We start from the raw sequence: 20,785 nt of genomic DNA, 5'->3' as shown, positions 1-20,785 counted from the left end.
AATACTTACTTTGAAAAAACACGTGAAAAGTTTTATTAATTAATCATTAGTTAGATTGTTTCTTATTAATTCAATAAACAACTATTTTACAAGAAATAGATTATATTATGTTTTTGATCACAAGCAGTTTTTTTATATTTTGATGATAATTAAAAAAAAGGTTTTTGATTGGCTCAAAAAACTTGAAATCCCGGTATCAGGTGAGATTAATTTACAAGAAAAGGATACAATAATTTTAGATGTGGAAACTTCACTTGCTTTTCAGAATGGGGTTTTGATGTATGATTTGCTTCAAAAACTTTCGAGAGTCGTGAAGTACAAAGATATACAAGCTCAATTACTGAAAACAAAAATTATAAATAGCCAAGCCCGAGTTGCCATAAGAGCGAACTATTCAAATCTGGCACCTGTTTTTTATTTTTTGTCAATTCCTTTTAATGAAGCCATGAGAGATGAAATATCTAACTCTCGTTTGCAACATTATATTATGAGCGATATTTATTAACAAAAATTTTAATTTTTTAAAATATTTAGAAGAAGAAACAGTTGTGAACTTGCTTGAAGAGATATTCAATTTACAAACAAATCGAAGAAGATATCGTCCATTGAAAATATTGTCATCACCTTATTCACTGAGATATGTTGATGGTCCGGTTTTGGAAGAAAACGTTATCGCTCGTGCAAAAACTTGTTTGGATCTACTTGTTTTGATGTTAGAAAACAGTTTTTCGCTTCGTTCAAGAGAAATTGTTGCTCTTCTCTCAACAAAACAAGAACAGTTACAATTGATGTTTGTTAAAGCATCAAAAGAACAAAATTTGTCGAAAGCATTGAAATTCTATGATTTGGTGAGATCTTATCAATCATTAATCGTTGCGCTTGCACGTGAAGATCCACCATCTTTTTCATTTATACTTCAAATATTAACTTTTGGACTCGGATGTTGCAACGATGATTTGATTATAGTTGCTGCAAACACAATTCGCAGTCTTATTAACATGGTGTATTCGGTTGAATCGGTGTATGCGAATGGATCGATGGGATCGCAATATCCAACCATATACAACCCTTGCCAGGAGCTAACATCTGTTGTGTGGATGTGGTTTACTGGAGTTGATTTTGAGAAGTGTCCATTACTTCCGGTGGGGCCTGGGTATCCGAGCACCTCATCAACAGAGTCACTTATAACCTTCGCTCCTTTGGTCAAAGTTCCTCTGAATAAAGCCGAAGACAAAAATGCTGCCTCTCAATCTTCTGATGAAGTCCAGCCCGAACATAACGCCCGTAAAGCTCAAAACTCCCGACAAGAAGTCATTCCACAACTCATTCACTCGTCTTCGTCTGCCTTTTCAATTCTTGTCTATCAGCTGGATCGGCACCCAGCAGCAGCTTTTGCCCTGTGCTCCCTCCTCGCAACTGTCGCCAAGCTCCGCATCAAAGACGTGCTGTTTGACTCGGCGTTTATCTATCTCTCATCGTCTGTCGCTGCAGCAGCAACACCTGCCTCTTCAACTCCTAGTGGAGCAGAACAGATGAGAAGCAGCGTCTCTTCTAACCAAGAAGATTCCAATCAACAATCATCAGCAATTGCCCCACGACAGGCACTTTTCTCCACACCACTCTCATCTCACGCATCGCGGTTTGCTGCTTCACACTCATTTTCTGCACTTCTGAACTACATCAACAGGAAGATGGCTGTGTTTGAAAGTGGTAATGAATCAACCAAACCAACTCGTTCTGGTGCTGCTTCTGCTGCTGCATCTCCAATGTCATCTCCTTCACACAATCACACAAACACAAAAAACTCCTCTTCATCCACATCTTCTTCTTCTGCCTCTTCTTCATCACAATCTCCTTCACTTCGCCACCAGCCCATACATGTCCCTCCGATCCAAGTGCCCTCTCTCTCTTCCTCATCCACCGTGTCTTCTGCTTTGATTGCCCTCAACGAAGGAGTGATGGCAGCGTGTTCTGTGTGTGGCTGGAACGAGTCCTATATCGGTACAGACCCCAACGCACAGTATGAGCAGAGGAAGAAGAGGGAGATGCTGCAGCAGAAGCAGCTGGAGAGAGAAGAGAGGAGGAAAGCGAGGGAAGAGAGGAAGAAAGAGCGGGAGCTGCGGGGCGAAGAGCGGAGGATGCGACGAGAGGCGAGGGAGAAGATGAAGGCTGACATGAGGCTGGCGGGGCGTGCCAATGTTGGCAGGCGCAATGAATATGACGAGGACAGAGAAGCCGAAGAGAACGAGGAGGAACTTGCAGACGAGGCCGAGGCGATGGAAGACGCAGAGATGGAAGAGCAGGACCGGATCGAAGAGAAAGAAGAGCGGCAAGCCGAAGAAATGAACAACGCGTCTCCTTTTGACTGCACAGGACAAAATGTCGAAGGGCAGTTTTCGTCTGCCGGGAGCTGTGTATTGCCTGCATCATCATCATCATCATCATCCTCAACAGAAAACTCGCACTTGGAGTCGATGATCCAGTTCTGCCTCAGAAAGGGCGAAAGCGATCTGACTGTGCTGTTGCAGCAGGTGCCCTTTGTCTCATCGACCATCTCTTCTCTTTTTTCAGTCACTCCACCAGCAAACTTAGTTGCCCAACTGAATGCTCAATCATCTTCTGCTGCCTCTGCCGAAGGAAATGGAGCATCTGCTTCCTCATCCTACTCATCAGTCTCATTCACCCGCTCTTCTTTTGCCTCGCCTGCCTTCACTTCCATTCTCCTTGCTTCTTCTTCTCTTCTGTTTGACGCCTTTTCCTCTCTCTCTGCTTCTCTCTCGTTCCTCCTGAGAGCATTCGGCCTCTTCCCGTCGTTCTTCTTCCGCTCCAATGAAACAATGAGTGCTGTTTTTGCAATGCTCACCCGGACTATACAATTGGCACACAAAATCGTCGAAGCTGCTGTCAACTCACTTTACACACCACCAACCACAAAATCTATGAAGATCAACCAGAACTCTCCTTCTGGCTCTTCCTTCTTCTCTTCTTCCTCCTCTTCACCTTCTTCATCATCAACCACTTCATTCGCCCTCACTTCATCCTCCAAGGCAACCGCCCGCCAACTCACCAAGCTCACCACCATCACCACCATCGCCACAGTCCACTGCTCTTCCTCCATCCTCCTCTCTGACTCCACCACCGCCCTCGCCCTCAGGCTGGTCTCCTTTTGGTGTGCTTTGCTTGTCCACCAGCTGTCGATGAAGTGCTGCTGGCTGATGAATCAGCTGTGTCTCGTGCGGGCGGAGATGAAGCGAAGGAGGAAAGCGAAGAGGAATGCAGAAAGAAGAGAAGAAGCAGAAAGAAAGAAAAACGAAAAATTAGAAACACAAAAGCAGCAGCTGAAAGTTGACAACTGCTTTGACGAGGAGCGGAAGATGGAGCTGATAAAGAAGCGTGTGGCAGAGAAAGAGAGAGAGCGAGTCGAGCAGAACGAGAAGAGGCTGCTCCGCCGGGCCGACGAAAGAGACGACGATGAGCTTCTGCAGCTGCCAATTGTGCTGCTTCTGCGGCTCTTGCTTTTTGTGCTGTCGAAGCAGGACACCACGTCCCCACTCGCTTTCCTCAGACATTTGAGCGAAGAGCAGATTAAAAAGAACACGTTCTTCGGCACAAAACAGCAGAAGACGAAGAGAGGGAACAGAACATCGCTTTTGGGAGCTTCACAATCACAGTCTCTTTCTCAAACAGACGCGTCAAATTCTCTCAACTCACCATCTGCATCATCATCATCATCTTCTTCTCCTTCTCCTTCACAGCCACTTCAGCCATCTCACCCACATCGCGCCTTGTCGACATATGCTGTCAATCTCCTGCAGCTCTGCCGCATCCAGCCGTCTGGCTTCTCTCCCTCGTGCCCTTATCTCCTCGGAATCACCTCCACAATTCACTCAGACTACTTCCTCCATCTCATCTCCACCACCCCGTCCTCTTTCTACAACACCTCTTTCTCTTTCCTTTCTTCCTTGTCTTCTGTTTTGACTTCTTTGCAATCCCCTCTTCCGCCCCCAACAAAAATTCCCCTTCTCATCCGCAGCTCTGCTGACGAGCTCACATCGCTCACTGCGCTAACTCTGGCGGCGTTTAATCCGCTTCTGCCGGAAAAACCGTTTTTGAAGTATATTGTGGGCAGATTGCATTCCGGAATATGCTCAAAGGGCGATGTGGATATGCTGTGTGCTCTTCTGCTGGCTGATGGGCGAGCAGTCACACGAGACGAGGATTCGTGGAGTGGACGAGTGAGTCGCATGGAGCGGGAGAGGAGAAATGACAAATGGAGTGAGAATGGTGAGGGAACAGAAAGCGAAGAGACGGAGTCAGATGTGGATGAGAGCGAGGAAGATGCTGATCCGCAGGCTGGGTGGATGAAGGTTTCGGAGTGTGGGTGCAGTTTTGGGTGCAGAAGGTGTATTGATGCAGGAGAATGGAAGGAAGAAGAAGGGAAAGAAGAGGAAGGAGAAGGAGAGAAGATGGAGAAGAAAGAGGACGTGAACAAAGGAAAAGATGGAAAGAATGAAAAAGAGAGAAAAACAAAGGAAAAGGAGAAAGGCAAAGAGGAAGAGAGGAAGAGGAAGAAGGAGAAGCAATGGATAACAAACGATGTGAATGGACTGCTGCGAGAAATAAGTTCATTTCTGTTGATGTTTGACCTGCACAGCAGACTGAAGAAAGAGGAAGACGAAATTAAGAACGATGAAGAGAAAGTGAGGCAGAGGTTGAATGAAGAGAAGGCACAAGAAGAAGAAGAAGAAGGAGAAGAGGAAGAAATGGAAAAGGAAGAAGAATTGCAAATTGATGAGGGCAAAGAAACAGAGCACACAAGCAATGAAGCAAATGACCAAAGATTAGAAAGAAAGGAATATTCTGATGCAGAAGAAAAAGAGGAAGAGACAAAAGACGATGACAATACAAACACGCAGGAAGAAACGAATGAGATGGAAAATCAGAACAGTCAGACAGCAGAAGGAGATGAAGAACAAACAACTGAGCAGAAAGAAGAGAAACCTTCTGAATCATTAGAAGAACAAGCCAACGAAAGTGGTCAACTACAAAATGCCTCAAATGCTGAATCTTTGCAACAGAACGAGCAGCCTGTTGATGAAACCGAAGTGCCACCAGAGCCATTGGATTCATCAGACCCTGAACAAATTGAGGCAAAAGAGGAGAAAGAAGAAAATGAAATTTCAAAGCCAAAAGTTGCTAAGGATCAATTAACAGCCAATAATAATAATAATAATAACAATGAAAACACACCAAGTGAAGAGGATGAGATCGACACAAACCCGCCATATGCCACCTCACTCAGCACATTCCATTCATTGTGCTCGATCTTCTCCTTCTTCATTCTGCGCTTTGCAAACTCGCCGTCTGTGATACGCATCTTCCAGGAGCATGTGAAGCACGCTCTCATCTTCTTCGTCTCCTCTTCGTCGTTTGTAGAGAGCCTGCTGAAGAAGCAGAAGGAGACAGAGGAAGAAGAAGACAGAAGAATGGACGAGGCGGAAGAGGAAGAAAGGAGGCTGAGGAGACAAGCAAGAAAAGAGGCAAAACTGAATAGGAATAGAGAAGAAGATGGAGAAGACGACGATGATGAAGAAGACTTCATCAGTGAAACAGAAGTCGAAGACGAAGAAGACAAGCAGCGGAGGAGGAGGAGAGAGCGGAAGCTGAAAGAGAAGGAGAATCCGCTGAGCGAGTGGAGTGGCGGAAGCGACATCGATTGGGTTCCGCAGCAGTCGTATGTCCATTTGATCAATCAGATCGTCACGGTTGGCGTGACGCTGATCAACTCACACGAGAAAAGTGGGATGAAGAAAGGGGCAAATGATTTGGCTTCTGGTGCTGCTGCTGTTTCTTCTTCAAAACCAGCACAGACGTCACAAGCAACACCTGCTGCATCGATGATGATGAGGAAGTCTGTTGATGAGCATATGCAATCATCATCATCATCATCATCATCATCATCATCATCTTCTTCTTCTTCTTCATCAACATCAGAACTTGATGTGCTTCAAGTGCTGCTGAAGATGAAAGAGCAGGTGAATGATCTGTTTGTGTTTTTCTCAGACATCGAAAAGCAGAGGAAACTCAACGCAATCAACGGCGAGCAAGCCTCAAATGAAGCTTCAATTGCTTCAACCACGAAGTACAATGAGGAATCCATTCAGGCGCAGCAGCATCGCGAGAAGGAGAGGAACAAGCGCGAAAGAGAGAAAGCGAAAGAGCGGGAGAAAGAAGAGAGAAAGAAGGAGATTAAAAGAAGTTTTCTTCTTCTCATCTCGTTTTTGTACCAGCGCTTGCGTGACATGCAGCAGAAGATGGTGCTTCCGCTGCCTGTGCTGCTTGGAGCAAAGCAGAGAGACGCCCGGAGACTGAGAAGGAAAGAGAGGATGGAGAACAGGAAGAAGAGGGAGAAAGACAGAAGAAGAGCGTTTGAGCTGATGAAAGGAAGCGAATACGAGTGGAAGGAGAGAGAAAAGCTGTTCAGAGAGGAAAAGAAAGAGAGAAAGAGAGAAAGAGAAAAGGAAACCGAAGCTCGTTTGGAGGAGAAAGCAGAAGCAGAACTGAACCCGACGCAGAACGAGTTTTCGGCGCGGGCGATTCAGAAGATCAGATGGCTGCAGGATGTGTCAGGAAATGGGCTGCGGTGGAACGGCTGTGCTGAGCTGGATGTGGAGAGTACATTCACGTCGATGGCGAATGGAGCAGGAGTTGAAGGGGACAATGACAACTACTTCGAAGTGGAAGAGGACGAAGACGGTGTGATTGAGGATGAGCTGACACAGAGGCAGAAGATGGAGAGAAAGAAGGCCAAAGTGAAAGCAGCGCAAGCGAAGGAGGAGAAAGAGAGGTTGGAAAGAGAGCAAAAAGGGATTGATGAGATGGAGTATCAGTCAGAACTGGCAGAGAAGCGGGAGGCAGAGATCGAAGAGCAGAAGGCGAAGCAGCACGAAAGGAGGAAAGAGGAAAGAGACGAAAACCCGTTCACGTCGCTGGGGCTCAGCGGAGGAGCGTTTTCGACGTGGCTTTTGTCGGCCGATGAAGAAAGCGGAAGCACAAAGAAGGAGTTCGAAGGAGAAGAAATGGACGAAGACGAGAAGAGAGAAGAGGAGATTGAAAGAGAAAGAGAGATGGAAGAAGAAGACGAGGAAGAGCTGGAAGAGAGGGAGAGGAAAGAGAGAGAGGCAGAAGAGGCGAGGAAGCGGGGATTGGATGAAGTTGTGAGCAGTTTGTGGGCGAAGCTGAAGAAAGCCAGACTGGAGGCAAAGAGCGATTACGAGCGAGTGCGTTTCCTGCAGATGAAGAAAGAGGAAAAAGAAGACGACAAAAGAAAGAGGGAGCTGAACAGCGATTATCAGGTGCATCAGAAGGACAGGAGGAAGATCAGGTTTAAGAAGGAGATGGAGAAGAGGAAGGAGAAGAAGAACCTGCGGAGGGTAGAAGCAGCACATTTGAGGTTTCAACAGGTGAAGGACAGAGAAAGAGAAGAAAGAGCGAAGAGAAGGGAAGAAGAGGCAGAGGAAAGAAGAGCACAGAGAAGAGCAAATGAAGAGGAAAGGCAGAGGAAATTGAATGAGTTGGAAGAGCTTCTGAAGCAGAGAGAGGCAGAAAAGAAGCAGAAGGAGGAAGAAAACGGGTCAGAAGGAGCGAATGGAGAGAAACCAGAAGAAGAAGAAGGCGAAGAAGAAGTGGACGAAGAGACGGAAATGCTGCTGAAGCAGATTGAAGCGCAGTTAGAAGAGAACGAAGGAGAACGAGGAGAAGAGGAAGAATACGAGAAGAGAAGAGAAGAAGAAGAGGCAGAGGAAGAGGAAGTGCTGAAGAAGGAGACGGAAAGCGAAGAGATGGAATATGTTGCAAAGGAGAATGAAATCAAAGCGAAAATCTCGAAAATTGAGGATGAGATAGAAAATGTGCTGGCAGAGGCCGAAAAGGAAAAGAAAGAGATTGAGCTGTTCCGAATGGAGAGGAAGCGGAAGCGAAGAGAAAGAAGGCTGAAAGGAGAAGAGGTGATGACGAGCGCAGACGAAGAAGAGACAGAAGAAGAAGACGATGATGATATTTTGCTTTGGATGGAAGAAGACGGCGAAAACGGAGAAGAAAACGATTTGGAGCGGGAAGAGAAGAAGCTGAAAGAAAAAAGGAAATTCAGCTCGTTCAAAGAGAAGAGGGCGTATGAGATTGAGCAAGCTCGATTGAAGTTCCGACTGAAAGAGAGGAAGAAAGAAGAAGAGGAGAGGAAGAAGAGGGAAGAGGACGAGAAGATGAAGAGAGCATTGGAAGAGAAGCGGAAGAAGCTGGTTGAGCGATTCACAGAGAACGAGCAGAAGAAAGAGAGCGAGAAGCAGAAGGAGCGAGAAGAGAAGAGGAAGAGAGAAGAAGAAGAACAAAGGAGAGAGGAAGAAAAGAAGAGGGAGAAAGAGAATGAAAGGGCGAGGTTGAGGGAGCAGTGGCATCGGGAAGTGAAGGAGAAGAAGGAGAGGGAGAGGATGAGGTGGGAAGAAAGAGAACAGAGACAAAGAGAAGGGCTGGAGATTGTGCTGACAGAGGAAGAAGAGAGGCAGATGGAGGAAGAGGCGAAGAAAGCGAAGGCGAAAGGGACGGAAGGGAACAAGATACAAGGAAGTATTTTGGGGGCTGTGAAAAGGAAGAAGAGAGAAGAAGAGAAAGAGGCGGAGGAATTCGAGGAAGTGGAAGAAGAGGTGGAAGAAGAGAATGAAGATGGAGTTGTTGAAAAGAGAATTGTTAAAAGGATGGTGAAAAAGACGAAAAAATCACCGAAACAGGCAGAAAAGAAGAGCGAGGAGCAAAATGTTTGATCAAACAATGCTTTTTATTTTATTGTTTTTGATCGAAAATTTACATTGATTATTTATGTCTTAATGTTGCGTATTGTTTTTGATTCAATTTAAATGAAAAAAATTATGTTTTTTTTTTTTTAGGGGAGCCAGCTGAGTGCGTACAAGCGGCATATCCAGCAGCTGAAGCAGAAACAAGAAGAGGAAAGGAAGAGAAGAGAAGAAGAAGAGAAGGAAAGGCAGAAAGAGAGAGAAAAGCGGATTGAAGAAGCGCGAATGCTTCTGAATGAACGGCTGAAAGAGAAAGAGACGAAAGATAAAATAAAAAAGATGGAAGAGGAAGAAAAGAAGAGGAAGAAGGAGAGAGAGGAGAAAGAGCTGAGGGCGAAAGAGGAAAAGAAGAGAAAGGAATTGAAGGTATTATCTTTCATTCATTTTTTTTGCTTTGATTAAAGAGCTTTATATAATATTTTATTTATTTTTTATTCATTTTTCATTGGTATTCGTTTATCAACGCAATTTTTTGTTTGATAGGAACAACTGGAGGTGTTTAAGAAGAGACAAGAAGAGCTTGCAGAGGAAAGGAAAAAGAAAGAGGCAGAGCGGAAAGCGAAGGAGAAGCAGGAGCAGCAGGAAAGGGAGAAAGAAAACCAGAAAAGGAAGAAGGAAATCGAAGAATATGAGGAGAAGAAGAGAGAAGAAGAGAGGAAGAAGAAACAAGAGAAAGAAGAGAAAGAAAGAGAAAGGCTGAAGAAAGAAAGAGAAGAAGCAGAGCTTCGCAAGCAGCAGCTGAAGCGGATGAAGGAAGAAAGGCAGGCGAAGGAGAAAGAAGAAGAAGAGCAGGAGGAGATGGAGAAGAAGCAGCAAAGGATCGAAAGAGAAAGGAGGAAAAGGAGGGCGATGCAGAGGGAGAATGCGAAGGAAGGAGAAAAAGAGCAGATGAATCAGGAAACGGCAAAACAGAGCGAAGAAAGCAGGCCAAGTGAAGAGAATGCAAAAGATGCATTGAAAGAAAACGAGGAGGAGGAGGAGGAGGAGGAGGAGGAGGCACAAGGAGAACAAGGAGAACAGGATGGTGAAGGAAAAGCGGAAGAAAGTGGAAATGGAGCGATTGAAGAGAATGGTGAAGACACAGGAGAAAAACAAGATTCATCTGATAATCTGAGCACAGAGTGAAAAAAATTCAACTTTCGATCCCGTGTTGAATAATCCCTATTGCAACCAAATGATCCAATGCACCACGCAGACAATATAACTTATTAATTAGATTTTTTTTTATGAATGTTATCATTTTTTTTTCCGTTTTTTCAGTTTAATTTTCATCATTTCAATTATTATTCTATTGTCTTTATTGATTGATTTTGCATTTATTTTTGATCATTAAGCATCACTTTTGCTATATTAATTACCTTCACTTCTTAGTTAAAACTTTATGACTTGGAGCCTTTTTTCTTTTTCATTGATGATTTTTGAAATTACTTAGATGATGGGTAAAGATCAATATAAATTTCTTCTTACACGCTCTACAGCGTTTTATTTCCTTTAATTTAGAAGTTTTGCAATTTCTATGGATAACGTAATTCGCCTTTTCATTAATCCTCTTGTCAATACCTTTATCACTTCAAAAATTGATTGGAAAAGTGGAAACAATTTATATATTCTTTTTGGCGTTTTGGGCCTTGTACAAGGATTTGTTCTTCTGGTTCAATATTTCATATACAGATCAATTCGTAGGTTGGATTCAAAAAATAGAGACATTCAAATTGATGAAAGTGATGGAATAATGAACATGTTAAATTTTGCCAAACAGTCTGTTAATGTATCTTTACATTATTTGAAGCGATTTTTATTTTTTGATTATTGTTTTAGAATGAAAAAAGGTGGTTCTAAATCAAAAATTAGATTTAAGTCAAAGAGAGAATATGACATGGAACAGTTCAAGTCATCAATTCTTTCGATGCTAATGTCCCTTGGCTTTACTTTTGCAATGTATTATTTCAAGGGAAATGTTACGTCACTTATTCTTCAATGCGTATTTGGACCATATAATCTTTTTAAAAGCAATTTATTTAAGGCTCATATTCTGAGACAACCTATAAAACGCCCATTTGAAGGATCTGAATTTTCAAAAATGCTAAAAGATCAAATGAAGGACATGATTCCAAAACAACCAGTTAAAAAGACAACTACTTCTTCATCAAGTGCAAAATCAATTGCCGCAGCAAGGGCAAAAGGAATCAAAATTCCGCCTGCACGAAGCGGAGGCAAAAAGAAAGGGCCTGTTCAATCAAAATCTAAAAAATACAGGCCATAAGAGAAATAGTCACGCAATAAAAACTTCATACATTAGATTCTCTACCTAAATGAATTTTTTTTGTTTTTATCGAATATTCGAAATATCTTCCAGGCTTTTAAAAAAATAATCAATGCTTATGTTTTAAGTGCATATCACACTTCAGTTTAAAAAACATTGAGACACTCAGATCATTTGTGTAAATTTCAAAATCAAAAATGAAATTTCGAAATATGATGAGATAATTCGATTCACAAAAATTTTGCGTATATTGAAGATATTATTCTTTTTAAAAAGAAATAATTTTAAAATCAAACATTGAAATAAATAAAATTGTGTGTTTCAAAAAATGTTATTATGGTTGGATGTTTTTGTTTTTTTGATATTTGTATTGAGAGAAAGTTCACTAAGAACTTTTTATAATTGCTACTATTTTAAGTTGTATGACAACGGTGTGTTGCTTTTTCGTTTTGTACTTTCTTTTTATTTTATTGGGAAAATTTAAATGAATTATTTTTTATTTGCTTTTTTAATTTTTTTCTTGGCAATTTCAAAATGATGAAGACCGAAACTCTTCATTCTCATGAAATTGAGCAAGATTCAGAACTTAAAGAAACCGAAGATAGAGCAGCATCTGATTCTCCTTTGCAAAATCATTCTCAAACGAAAACTGCTCACCAACGAACAGAGAAATCTTCAACAAAACAAGTTGAAACAAAAAGCAACTTTTCCGCAACTAAGGTTTTCAGATTGAATTGAAAAATGGATTTTATACCTTCATTTAATTTTTATTTTAATTCTTTATTATTGAATTTTAGTCGCCATATTCCTTGAGTAAAACTGTTGCACTTTCAATTCCTGGAAAAGCTTTGAAATATAAGGTTAAAAGTCAAATGAGTATGCTATTTCTTTTTCAAAAATATTTCATGCATAATTGTTAAATATTTTTAAGTCGAAGACCTTGAGCCCTGCCCAAAAAAAGATGAAAGACTCGTTTACACTTATGGAAGACCATCTCATTCGCGACTGAAGGAGCCTGCAGCCATCGAAAAAGCTTTTATTCACAGGCAACAGAATCCAGTAAAATACGACAACGTAGATTTGTACCATCGTGCTCCAAGAAGCACGGCTTCGACAGCCGAAGCTCAAGAACGGCCGCGCGCAACAACTTCTTTTGAATTGCGCAGAAGCAGAGATATGACAGGAAGTAGTGCAACATTGTCTTCTCAAGACAGAACAGCTACTTCAAGTTCCAATGGAGCCGCAAAAGGAACGGCATCTCGTTCATCTTCTCGCCCTGCATCAAGAGCAACAGTTTCTTTTCCAGCTTCTTCGAAGCAACGGGCTTCATCAAGCTCATTGGCAATTAGATACAACCATTCAAATCGAGCGCCAGCAGCGCAAACACCAGCGAAAGCTTCACAATCATCTCAAAAGCAGTTAACAAGAGAACACAAAGATTCATCTGCATCACATAACCAACACAATAAAGGACAGTCATTGGAAAAGAACAGCAAAGCAACAGCTCCAAAGAGATCGAGTTCTGCGGTTGGGCTGAAAAGTTCAAAAACTACAGGCACAAAGAAAAATTCTCTTCGTAAAGAGGGACAAACAAAGCAAAGCATAGAAAAGTTTGCACCAGTTAAGGAAGAGACAGAAAAGGATACAATCGGCTGCATGTTGGAAGAAGTGTTGCTTGATCCTGCCACACAAATTGATGAAGAAGATGAAAATGAGCAAAAATCACCTGAAGCGAATGGCAGCAATGAAAATGTGAGTGAAGCAGACAAAAAAGAAACTTCAAATGGCGAAAACGAGGAATTAAAGGAGGAAAAATCATCTCATTCAGAAAAACCAGAAGAAGAAAAAGAGAGCGAGAAAAAAGAAAGCCCACAAACTGCGCCGAAGACATCATCTTCAAACAAACCATCAGCTCCTCTTCGAACAGCATCTCGCCAAAGTAAGCAACCAAAGTCAAGAAACGAACAAAGTGGAGAAAAAACGATGAGCAGGTCAACTTCGAAAGCTTTGGTCAAACACCATTCCGCTAGCGAAACACTTCACACAACACACACAAAGCCAAAGAATGCGAAAGAGACAAACAAAGCACCACAATCAGCTGCAGTTGCTCAGAAGTCAACAGACAGCCGTCCGAACACGCGGCAGTCACGTTCACAAACACCCAGCCATCATCCGACGAAGCCTTCGACGGGCCAATCCAACCGGCCGTCGTCTCGGGCTTCTCCCAAATCTTCTAACCCACACTCACATCCACATACTCAATCGTCTCCATCTTCCACTCGTCCTTCAACTGCTCAGCTGTCTCAAACAACTCCATTCAATTCGAGGCACTACGAGGTGCCAAACACAGTTGATGGACTTCTCTCTATCATTTCAGTAATTGATCCGTCGCTGACTGTTTCGCCTTATGTCAAAGACCCAAGAACAGTAAAGAAAGATACTATTATAAACAAAAGACTTGAGACGAGGCAAAAGAGTCCAAGCAAAACAGCACGAAAGGATCAAAAAAGAGCACTAAACTCATCTGAAAGAGAAGAAAATAAGCAAAAAACGGAAGAGAAAGAAGAAGATTACGAAGTCGTTGACATTGATTTGGATACAGACGAGAACAGAAATAAAGAAAACGATGCGTTTCCTCCGAAACAAGAGACTCCAGCGAAGGCAAGGGGAACAGTCATCAAATTCTCGTTTTCTCCCAAACGGATGAATAAAACATCATCACGAGCAGATTCATCTGCAGCGGCTTCTGCAACCTCATCTTCGGATCCTGATGAAGGAAATGAAGAACAACCGGAAGAAACTCAAGATGAAGATGTGTTAAACACACCCAGACGTTCATTCGATGAGAATGCAGCTGAAAAACAAAGCGAATCGCAACCAGAAAGTGATCATGAACAAAAACAGAAAGAGAAAGAGAATGAGAATGAGAACAAAGAAAACACACAGAAAATGGAAGAAGAATCGTATGATGTCGACTCGAAGCAAACAACTGAGCGCAAGCCCAAGAGTGTGCCGGCAAGCGCTGCGTCGACTCGTCCAGGAACACGAGCGGCTCAGCGGACTCCGAATAGACATTCTTCCTATTCCACTTCTTATTCCTCCTCCTCCTCCTCTTCTTCTTCTTCAGCCTCTTCTTCAGCCTCTCAGTCACATCGCGCTGTCATTAAATCTAATCCCATTTCACCTGCTCTTTTTTCTCCTTTCCTTTCGATGACAACAGCCTCAAAGATTAGCCGGAAAGAAAAACAAAATGAAAACAGGAAAAAAGATAAACAGAACGGAAAAGCAAAGGAACAAGATTCAGAATTGCAACATGCAGATGATCAAGAAGAGGAAGAGGAAGAAGAAGCTGAAGAAAGAGCATTTGAGAAGAAGGAGACGCACGCACAACGAACACCTCAAACGAATAAAGCTGCCTCGAGTTCTCGCCCACAAACGAGAGGAGAGAGAGGAAGAAGAAAAGTGAATAGCGCTTCTGCAGAAAAGAAGAGGCAGAAAGCAGAAAGGCGCGAGGAATCCGGAGAGAGTTCTGAGGCAGATGCACAGTCGAAAAAGAGGCAGGACGAAGAAAGCACATTTGGCGAGTCGATGGATGCTATTCAGGAAAATGAAGAGCAATGGGAAGAGGAGGAGGAGGAAGAAGAAGAAGAAGGTTTGAAATCTCACTTTTTGTTTTATTGTATTATCTGTACAATTTTTTATAATATTGTTTTTTTAACATATTTATAATAACCAATGAAATATACACTTTATATACAGATTGGAGGAAGCCAATCAGAGATGCGGTGTGGAAGGCGTGCTATGCGCGAATCGACGAACGAATCAGAAAGGAGATCAAACAAAACGAAGACGAAGAGAATGTGCTGGAGCGGATGAGGGTGAATGAGGAAGAAAGGAAAGCAGAAGTGAAAAAACAGATTGAGGAAACAGAACGGAAGATGAAGAATGCGAAAGAGCAGCGGATGACGCAGACGATGCTGAGAAGGAAAGAAAACGAAGAGAGAAGAGAAAAAAGAGAAAGAGAACGTAAGGAGATGGAAGAAAGAGCCAAGAAAAGAAGAATGGAAAGAAGGAAGCGAAGGCAAGAAATGGCAGAAAGGCAGAAGCAAATCAATCAGGATGAGCAAGACAAAATGCAAGGATCAAGCACAGATGCACATGCAACAGAAGGAAAAGAAGATGAGAAGGGAGACAAAGAAAAAGGAGAAATTGTAAGTGAAGATAACTCGTCGAATGAAAAAACAGGGGTGAAAGAGCGTAATTTTGAGAGCATCCATGAAGAAGATGCGTCAGAAGAAGGCAACAAACAAGGCAAAATTGATGCAGACAAAGAAAAAGAAGAAGAAGAAGAGAAGGAGAAAGAAGACACAGACTGTCACAGGAAATATCGACAGTCGCCAAGAGGAGCAGAAAGGAGTTCTGGAGGTGTGTCTCAAAGAGCAGGGGTTGTTGATTCTGAGCAGCTTGGGATTGAGATTGAGGACTCCGAAAACGAAGAACTTGAAAGGGAACGCTCGATGAATGCAAATGCAAGTGCAAATGCAAATGCAAACAGAGAAAATGTAAATGAGGCTGAGAAAGTGAATGAAAATATGGAAGACCAACAAATCGGAAATCAACCAGACGACAGAGACGCTGAGTTTAGCGAAGGTGAACCAGAAATGAAGAACAGTTCGCTGGAGCAAAGGGACGAAATAAGAGCAAGCGGAACATTGAAAGATGATGAAACTGGGGTTGAAGCTGGAAAAGAGAGAAGCTTCGAACTGAATGAAAATGCGGGAGAAGGAAATACCGTTGCTGGTGAAGTACATGATGGAGACATCCAGAACAAAGAAGAGTCCGTTGCTCAATCTAATTACAGAGATGAAACTAACTCACAAAAAGCACTGGATTCTGAGTCATTTACGCAAAGTCAGCAAATTCCTGAAAATGAAAGCAATCAAATAAGTTGAGAGTTATCGAATTTCTACTGTTTTCGGATTAAACATGAAGATATATTTTCTTGAAGCTATCCTTTTAAATGTAATTCAAATATTTCATTTACCGTTTTGAATGATTGGAATGCATGACACTTGAGCAAAAGCATCGAAATCATTTGTCCACAAGGAATTCATGGAAAAATAAAAAATTATTTCGTACTTTTCATTTTTTAAGTGTTAGAAAGATTTTTTGAAACACCCTGAAAGCTATATTAAATAGTGATTTTTTTTCTTTATTTTTTGACGAGTAGCCTTTTGTTTTTGAGGATGTTCAATTCGATATTTTATTGTTTTTCGTTTCTTTTCTTTTCCAAAAAGTTGTAGAATTATTCATTTTGCATTTAATAATGAAAAAATTTCCAAATTCAATTATCTTTATCAACCATGTGCCAAACTCCAAAAAATTAAGCATGCATTTTTGATATTATTGAAACACAATGAAATTATAAATCGACTGAAATGCGAAGTGATTGCATATGATTGTCAGAAAATGGAATGTTCATTTAAACATCCAATTCAATCTTTTCCTCTTTCACAGAAAAATCTTGTGTCAGAGAAGAGTGAAGTGAATCAGCTGGATGCTCTGTTTCTTTTCTATGCGATAAAGTTGGCTGCCCCTGCGACGTATGTGAGTGGCTTAAGGAAGAATACGAAGATTGCGAATCGTCTGCTCCTTCTTCATCTTCCAACTCCTCTTTCAATCTTTTCTTTTTTTCCTTTTCGCTCATTTTCAGTGGCTTTTCTGAATCATCTGATGACGACTCTTCGTGCTTTGTTTTGTCTTTTTTAGACTTTTCAGTTTTGCTTCTCTTGTCTCTTCTCTTTCTATCCTTTCCTCTTTTATCCTTGTGCCTTTTACTTTCTGATTCATCTCCACTGCCCACTGATCCACTACTTTCCGATGAAGAAGAACTTCCTTCGCTTTCAGTATCAGTTCTGGAGTGATGTGCGCGATGATGATGTCTACGCCCGTGCCTACGATGGCGGCTGCGACTACGGCCTCTGCTGCTACTGCTACTGCTGTTGCTGTCGCTGCTGAGCGAACCCTCACTGCTTCTTCTGTGTCGCCTCCTCCGCATCTTGGAGCGACTTTCTTTGTGTGCTTTGGATCTGCTGTCAGATTCAGATGAAGTCTCCTCGCTTGTTGTTTCATCTTTGGCAGGCTCGTCGCTGGATTTTGAAAGCTCGCTTTTCCCCATGTCGCCTCTTTGATCAAAACGCGATGAATGGGAAGAACGGTCAGTGCCCCACCTGCTTCCGTGTTTTGAGCTTCGATAATCTCCTCTGATTTTTGATTCAGCTGCCATTCCAAACTCTTTGAAATTAAACGATGCCTGACCAACATCTGCCTTCACAGGGCCGCTTGCATACAATGAGGGAGGCATCAAAGAAGATGATGTGAAATTTGATGACTGCCGATTTTGATGAGCAGAATTAGGAGGATAATATGGACGAGATAATCCCTGACGTGAATTATATCGTGGATCTGTTCGAGATTGTGGCTGGGATAAAATACGTCTTTTCCGATTTTCTAATTCAATTTTTCTTTCCATTTCTGCCTTTTCTTCAACCAGTTCAGGAGGAATACCATCAAGAGTGTCACTTGCACTTATCAACAACCTGGAAGCAAAAAAAAACGTGAATAAGAGAAAACTATCCTCAAAATAAATGGAAAATCCAAAACCTCCAAAGTTCTTCCATAAATTTAAAGGTCGCATCACGTTCAAGGACTGGTATTAAAAATAGTATCATTTCCTTAGGATCTGGATTCTATAAAAATTCAAATTTAATCAAATTAGTAAAAGCTCAGAAGAATGGAAAATCAACCTCCTTGTCTTGCAAAAGTTGTAAAACAAAATTTCCTGTAACTTCATCTTCAACTCCAAGAATGTTTTCAATTTTCTTTTGAATCCAGTTGCCAAGAACATCAAAATTGATTTTTTTTGTTACTACCTAAATATATATCAACAGATTTCATAAACAAAAGCAAAAGTTTAGTTAAAATAAAATGTTAACAATGTACTTTCTGTTTGAGAATTGGTGAGAGCTGAATCTTTGATAATAATGTTTGTTGCTTGTCTTGAAATCGTGTATCCTGATCCAAGCTTACTCCCTTTTCAGTTTATTTAAATTATGTTGTTAAATTGAAATCACTTTGTTAAACCTGAAAAATTTTTAAATTCACACTTTATAAATAGTTCCATGATCCCCCATTTTCCACAAAAATATGTTATGGCATCTTCACACGGAAATCATAACAATCAGTCGGAATCGTTTACAGATTGATCGTATCGTTTTTGCCACACATAGAAATATAATTTAAGTTAAATTTTGTCTTTTTAAGTTTGAATGTTATTTTCATTTTCATTTAATGAATGAATATTTATTTTATTAAACAACACACAAAAATTTCCAATGCTCTTTTAATTTTTCTTTATGAAAAGCCCATCTTGTTTTATTTTATCTTTTTTTACCTAAACAAAGCAAAGCAAAAAAATCAATATTATGAAAAATAAAAAAAAAAAGTATTATCTTTTATGCGCCTTTTTCTCTTGATTCTTCGATTTGATTTCTCTTTTTTTCTTGTTCCAGTTCCAGAGCTGTTTCTATTTCTCCCAACGTTCCTTTTCCATCAGATATTGTCATTCCACGGCATCCGTTCAACTTAAAAACTTTTTTCATTCTATTTATTTCTTCCTCTTTTTTCTTTTGTGCCATCTCTTTTAACTCCAAATATCGTCCCATTCCTCTCACAACTGGGGTTGGAGGATGTGTGATTCTTCCATCTCTCATGCTTGTACTTGTTGCTTGTGTGGAATTTAGCGAAGAAACAGAACGAGAACGACGCAACTCGTGATTTGTGTCCGAATTCACCAAACTTCGGCCTCTTGACCTGCAATTCGAGCTGCTCCTCTCCTTTGTAACAAGAGTTGGCTGAAATGTGCATTCCTTCAAGACTTCGTACTCTCTCTTTTTCCTTTCTTCTGCCATCTTCAAGGCCTGCTCTTCGCGCTGCTTTGCAATCTTTTCCATCATTGCTGAGGGATTTCTCACAGATAAGGAATATCGCTCTATTTTCTTTGATATCTGGCTGGAATTATCTTCATCCATAAAAGTGTTTTCTTTTGTGGTTGCGTTAAACGAGTTCTGTTCGACAATGGAATTCACCTTCGAGTTTAATTTTGGACGGAAAGTGCATTTTTGCGCTTCTTCTCTTTTCACTTTAATTTCTGCCTCTTTTTTGGCTTTTTCAACTTCTTTGGCAGAACTCAATTCGTCAACGGTCTTTGAACGGGCAAGAAGAGCAGATATTCGATCAATCTTCGGTTGAAAAGAAAAGGCGCTCTCTTCTTGTTGCTTCAGCGATAAAATCTTATCTTCTCGTTCTTTGGCTGCCAGTACAGATAATCGAAATGCTTGCTTGGAAACGCGTTCTGAAAAACTTTCTGAGTCAGTGGAAGAAGTTGAAGAAGATAAACTAGTTCGAGCAGAAGATAAATCTCTTGATGAGAATGAGCCTCTTGTTCCTGTTAAAAGATTCGATTTATTTCTTGGTTGCGAGGCTGGAAATGAAAGTGACGAAGTTGAAGAGGAAGGTGATAAGTGATGTGAAAATGATGCTGTGGTGGATAAGCATTTTGGATTTCCGGCAGTTCTTGGCCGACGAAATGAATGAAGTGGATGAAATGTACATTCCTCGTCCAAAAACGCTCCTGATTCTGCAAGCATTTCGAGCTCTTTTTTCTTTTTAAGAGCTTCGTTTTGCCTTTCAAAAAATTTTCCATCTTCCACAATTGCTTTTGAAATTCCATCAACATGAGGCTTAAATGTTATTCCCTCAATTTCTTTTTCTTCTTTTTCTTTCTCCAGCTTCTGAGTATGCTCCATGAGAGCAAAAGCATCTTGATACAACCGCTCGCCAACTGGTATTATGCTTCTATCATTTTGAGCTGATAAGCGCCTGCTTTCGCTGGAAATATGAGGTTTAAAAGAAAATTCATTTTCGCTTTCGAAATGTTTCTGCTCAATTGCAGATCTTTGCTGTTTTAGAATTGATGGTGTCCTATGTTCAATTGGAACATAGCCTGGTAGTTTTAAACTTGAAGATATTGTTTGTGGATGAAACGTACAATTCTCTGTTTCAAGTTGAGCAGATACGATTGATGATACAGCCAGCTTTTCTTGTCTTGCTTTCGCATCTGCAATTAATCGATCCGTTACACGAAGAGGCGATTGAGGCCTCCTTCTTGGCTGTGTATGCAATTGCGGTGTGAACGGGCATTCCTTTTGATGTTGTTGTTCTTTTTCAATTTGAAGTTGTTGTCGTAATAATTTTTTTTGTTCATCTTCTTGCGTTAATCTGTCAAATACACTTCTGTTTCTAGCAGGACTATATCTATTGTTTTGACTAATTCTTGTGTATTTTTGAATAGTCGGATGAAATGGATGATCCGTTTTAAACTTATCTTCTTGCTCCTTTCGAAGCTTTATTTCATCACTTTCGCGCTGCGATGGTTGCTCTAAATATCTGGGATCAATATTTTCAATTGATATGCTAACCATAGGTAAAAATAGAATTTAAAAAATTTGGATAGAAAATAAAAAAATATAATAATAAGATAATGTGATCAATTCAAAAAAATTTCGACAAAGAAACTTGAGAATTATGTTGAAAGAAAAGCTATTTAGATGAAAAA

The 20,785-nt window shown here is 41.0% G+C and overlaps 5 protein-coding genes across 5 annotated transcripts; 3 read left to right on the top strand and 2 right to left on the bottom strand.

Annotated features, from left to right (window-relative positions):
• Positions 1-277: 277 nt before the first annotated feature.
• Positions 278-10,314, top strand: MONOS_5124 (uncharacterized protein; the record flags this gene model as incomplete). The annotated part of the gene is made up of 5 exons (XM_067875245.1): positions 278-470; positions 535-7,463; positions 7,617-8,810; positions 8,940-9,212; positions 9,330-10,314. The coding sequence occupies 5 exons, from the start codon at positions 278-280 to the stop codon at positions 9,969-9,971; spliced, it is 9,231 nt and encodes a 3,076-aa protein (XP_067733951.1). The 3' UTR covers positions 9,972-10,314.
• MONOS_5123 (putative Phosphate transport (Pho88)) lies at positions 10,310-11,282 on the top strand. Its single transcript, XM_067875244.1, has 2 exons — positions 10,310-10,604; positions 10,665-11,282. The coding sequence occupies exons 1-2, from the start codon at positions 10,363-10,365 to the stop codon at positions 11,107-11,109; spliced, it is 687 nt and encodes a 228-aa protein (XP_067733950.1). The 5' UTR covers positions 10,310-10,362; the 3' UTR covers positions 11,110-11,282.
• Positions 11,283-11,531: 249 nt separating this feature from the next.
• MONOS_5122 (uncharacterized protein) lies at positions 11,532-16,460 on the top strand (the record flags this gene model as incomplete). Its single annotated transcript, XM_067875243.1, has 5 exons — positions 11,532-11,540; positions 11,653-11,829; positions 11,907-11,985; positions 12,041-14,761; positions 14,869-16,460. The coding sequence occupies 5 exons, from the start codon at positions 11,532-11,534 to the stop codon at positions 16,059-16,061; spliced, it is 4,179 nt and encodes a 1,392-aa protein (XP_067733949.1). The 3' UTR covers positions 16,062-16,460.
• A 38-nt stretch (positions 16,461-16,498) lies between these two features.
• MONOS_5121 (putative serine/arginine repetitive matrix protein 1) lies at positions 16,499-18,315 on the bottom strand. Its single transcript, XM_067875242.1, has 5 exons — positions 18,276-18,315; positions 18,112-18,201; positions 17,916-18,041; positions 17,773-17,858; positions 16,499-17,708 (listed from the first exon to the last, which is right to left on the bottom strand). Exons 1-5 carry the CDS (start codon positions 18,300-18,302, stop codon positions 16,592-16,594), a joined length of 1,446 nt encoding a protein of 481 aa, XP_067733948.1. The 5' UTR covers positions 18,303-18,315; the 3' UTR covers positions 16,499-16,591.
• Positions 18,316-18,623: 308 nt separating this feature from the next.
• Positions 18,624-20,651, bottom strand: MONOS_5120 (uncharacterized protein; the record flags this gene model as incomplete). The annotated part of the gene is made up of 2 exons (XM_067875241.1): positions 18,624-20,389; positions 20,462-20,651. 2 exons carry the CDS (start codon positions 20,649-20,651, stop codon positions 18,624-18,626), a joined length of 1,956 nt encoding a protein of 651 aa, XP_067733947.1.
• Positions 20,652-20,785: the final 134 nt, after the last annotated feature.

Source organism: Monocercomonoides exilis (genome assembly GCF_001643675.1).
Source record: "Monocercomonoides exilis strain PA203 chromosome Unknown scaffold6-2077815, whole genome shotgun sequence".
In the NCBI taxonomy this organism is placed as follows: Eukaryota; Preaxostyla; order Oxymonadida; family Polymastigidae; genus Monocercomonoides; species Monocercomonoides exilis.
The sequence above is the reverse complement of the archived record's forward strand: the minus strand, read 5'-3'. Positions and strand labels throughout refer to the sequence as shown.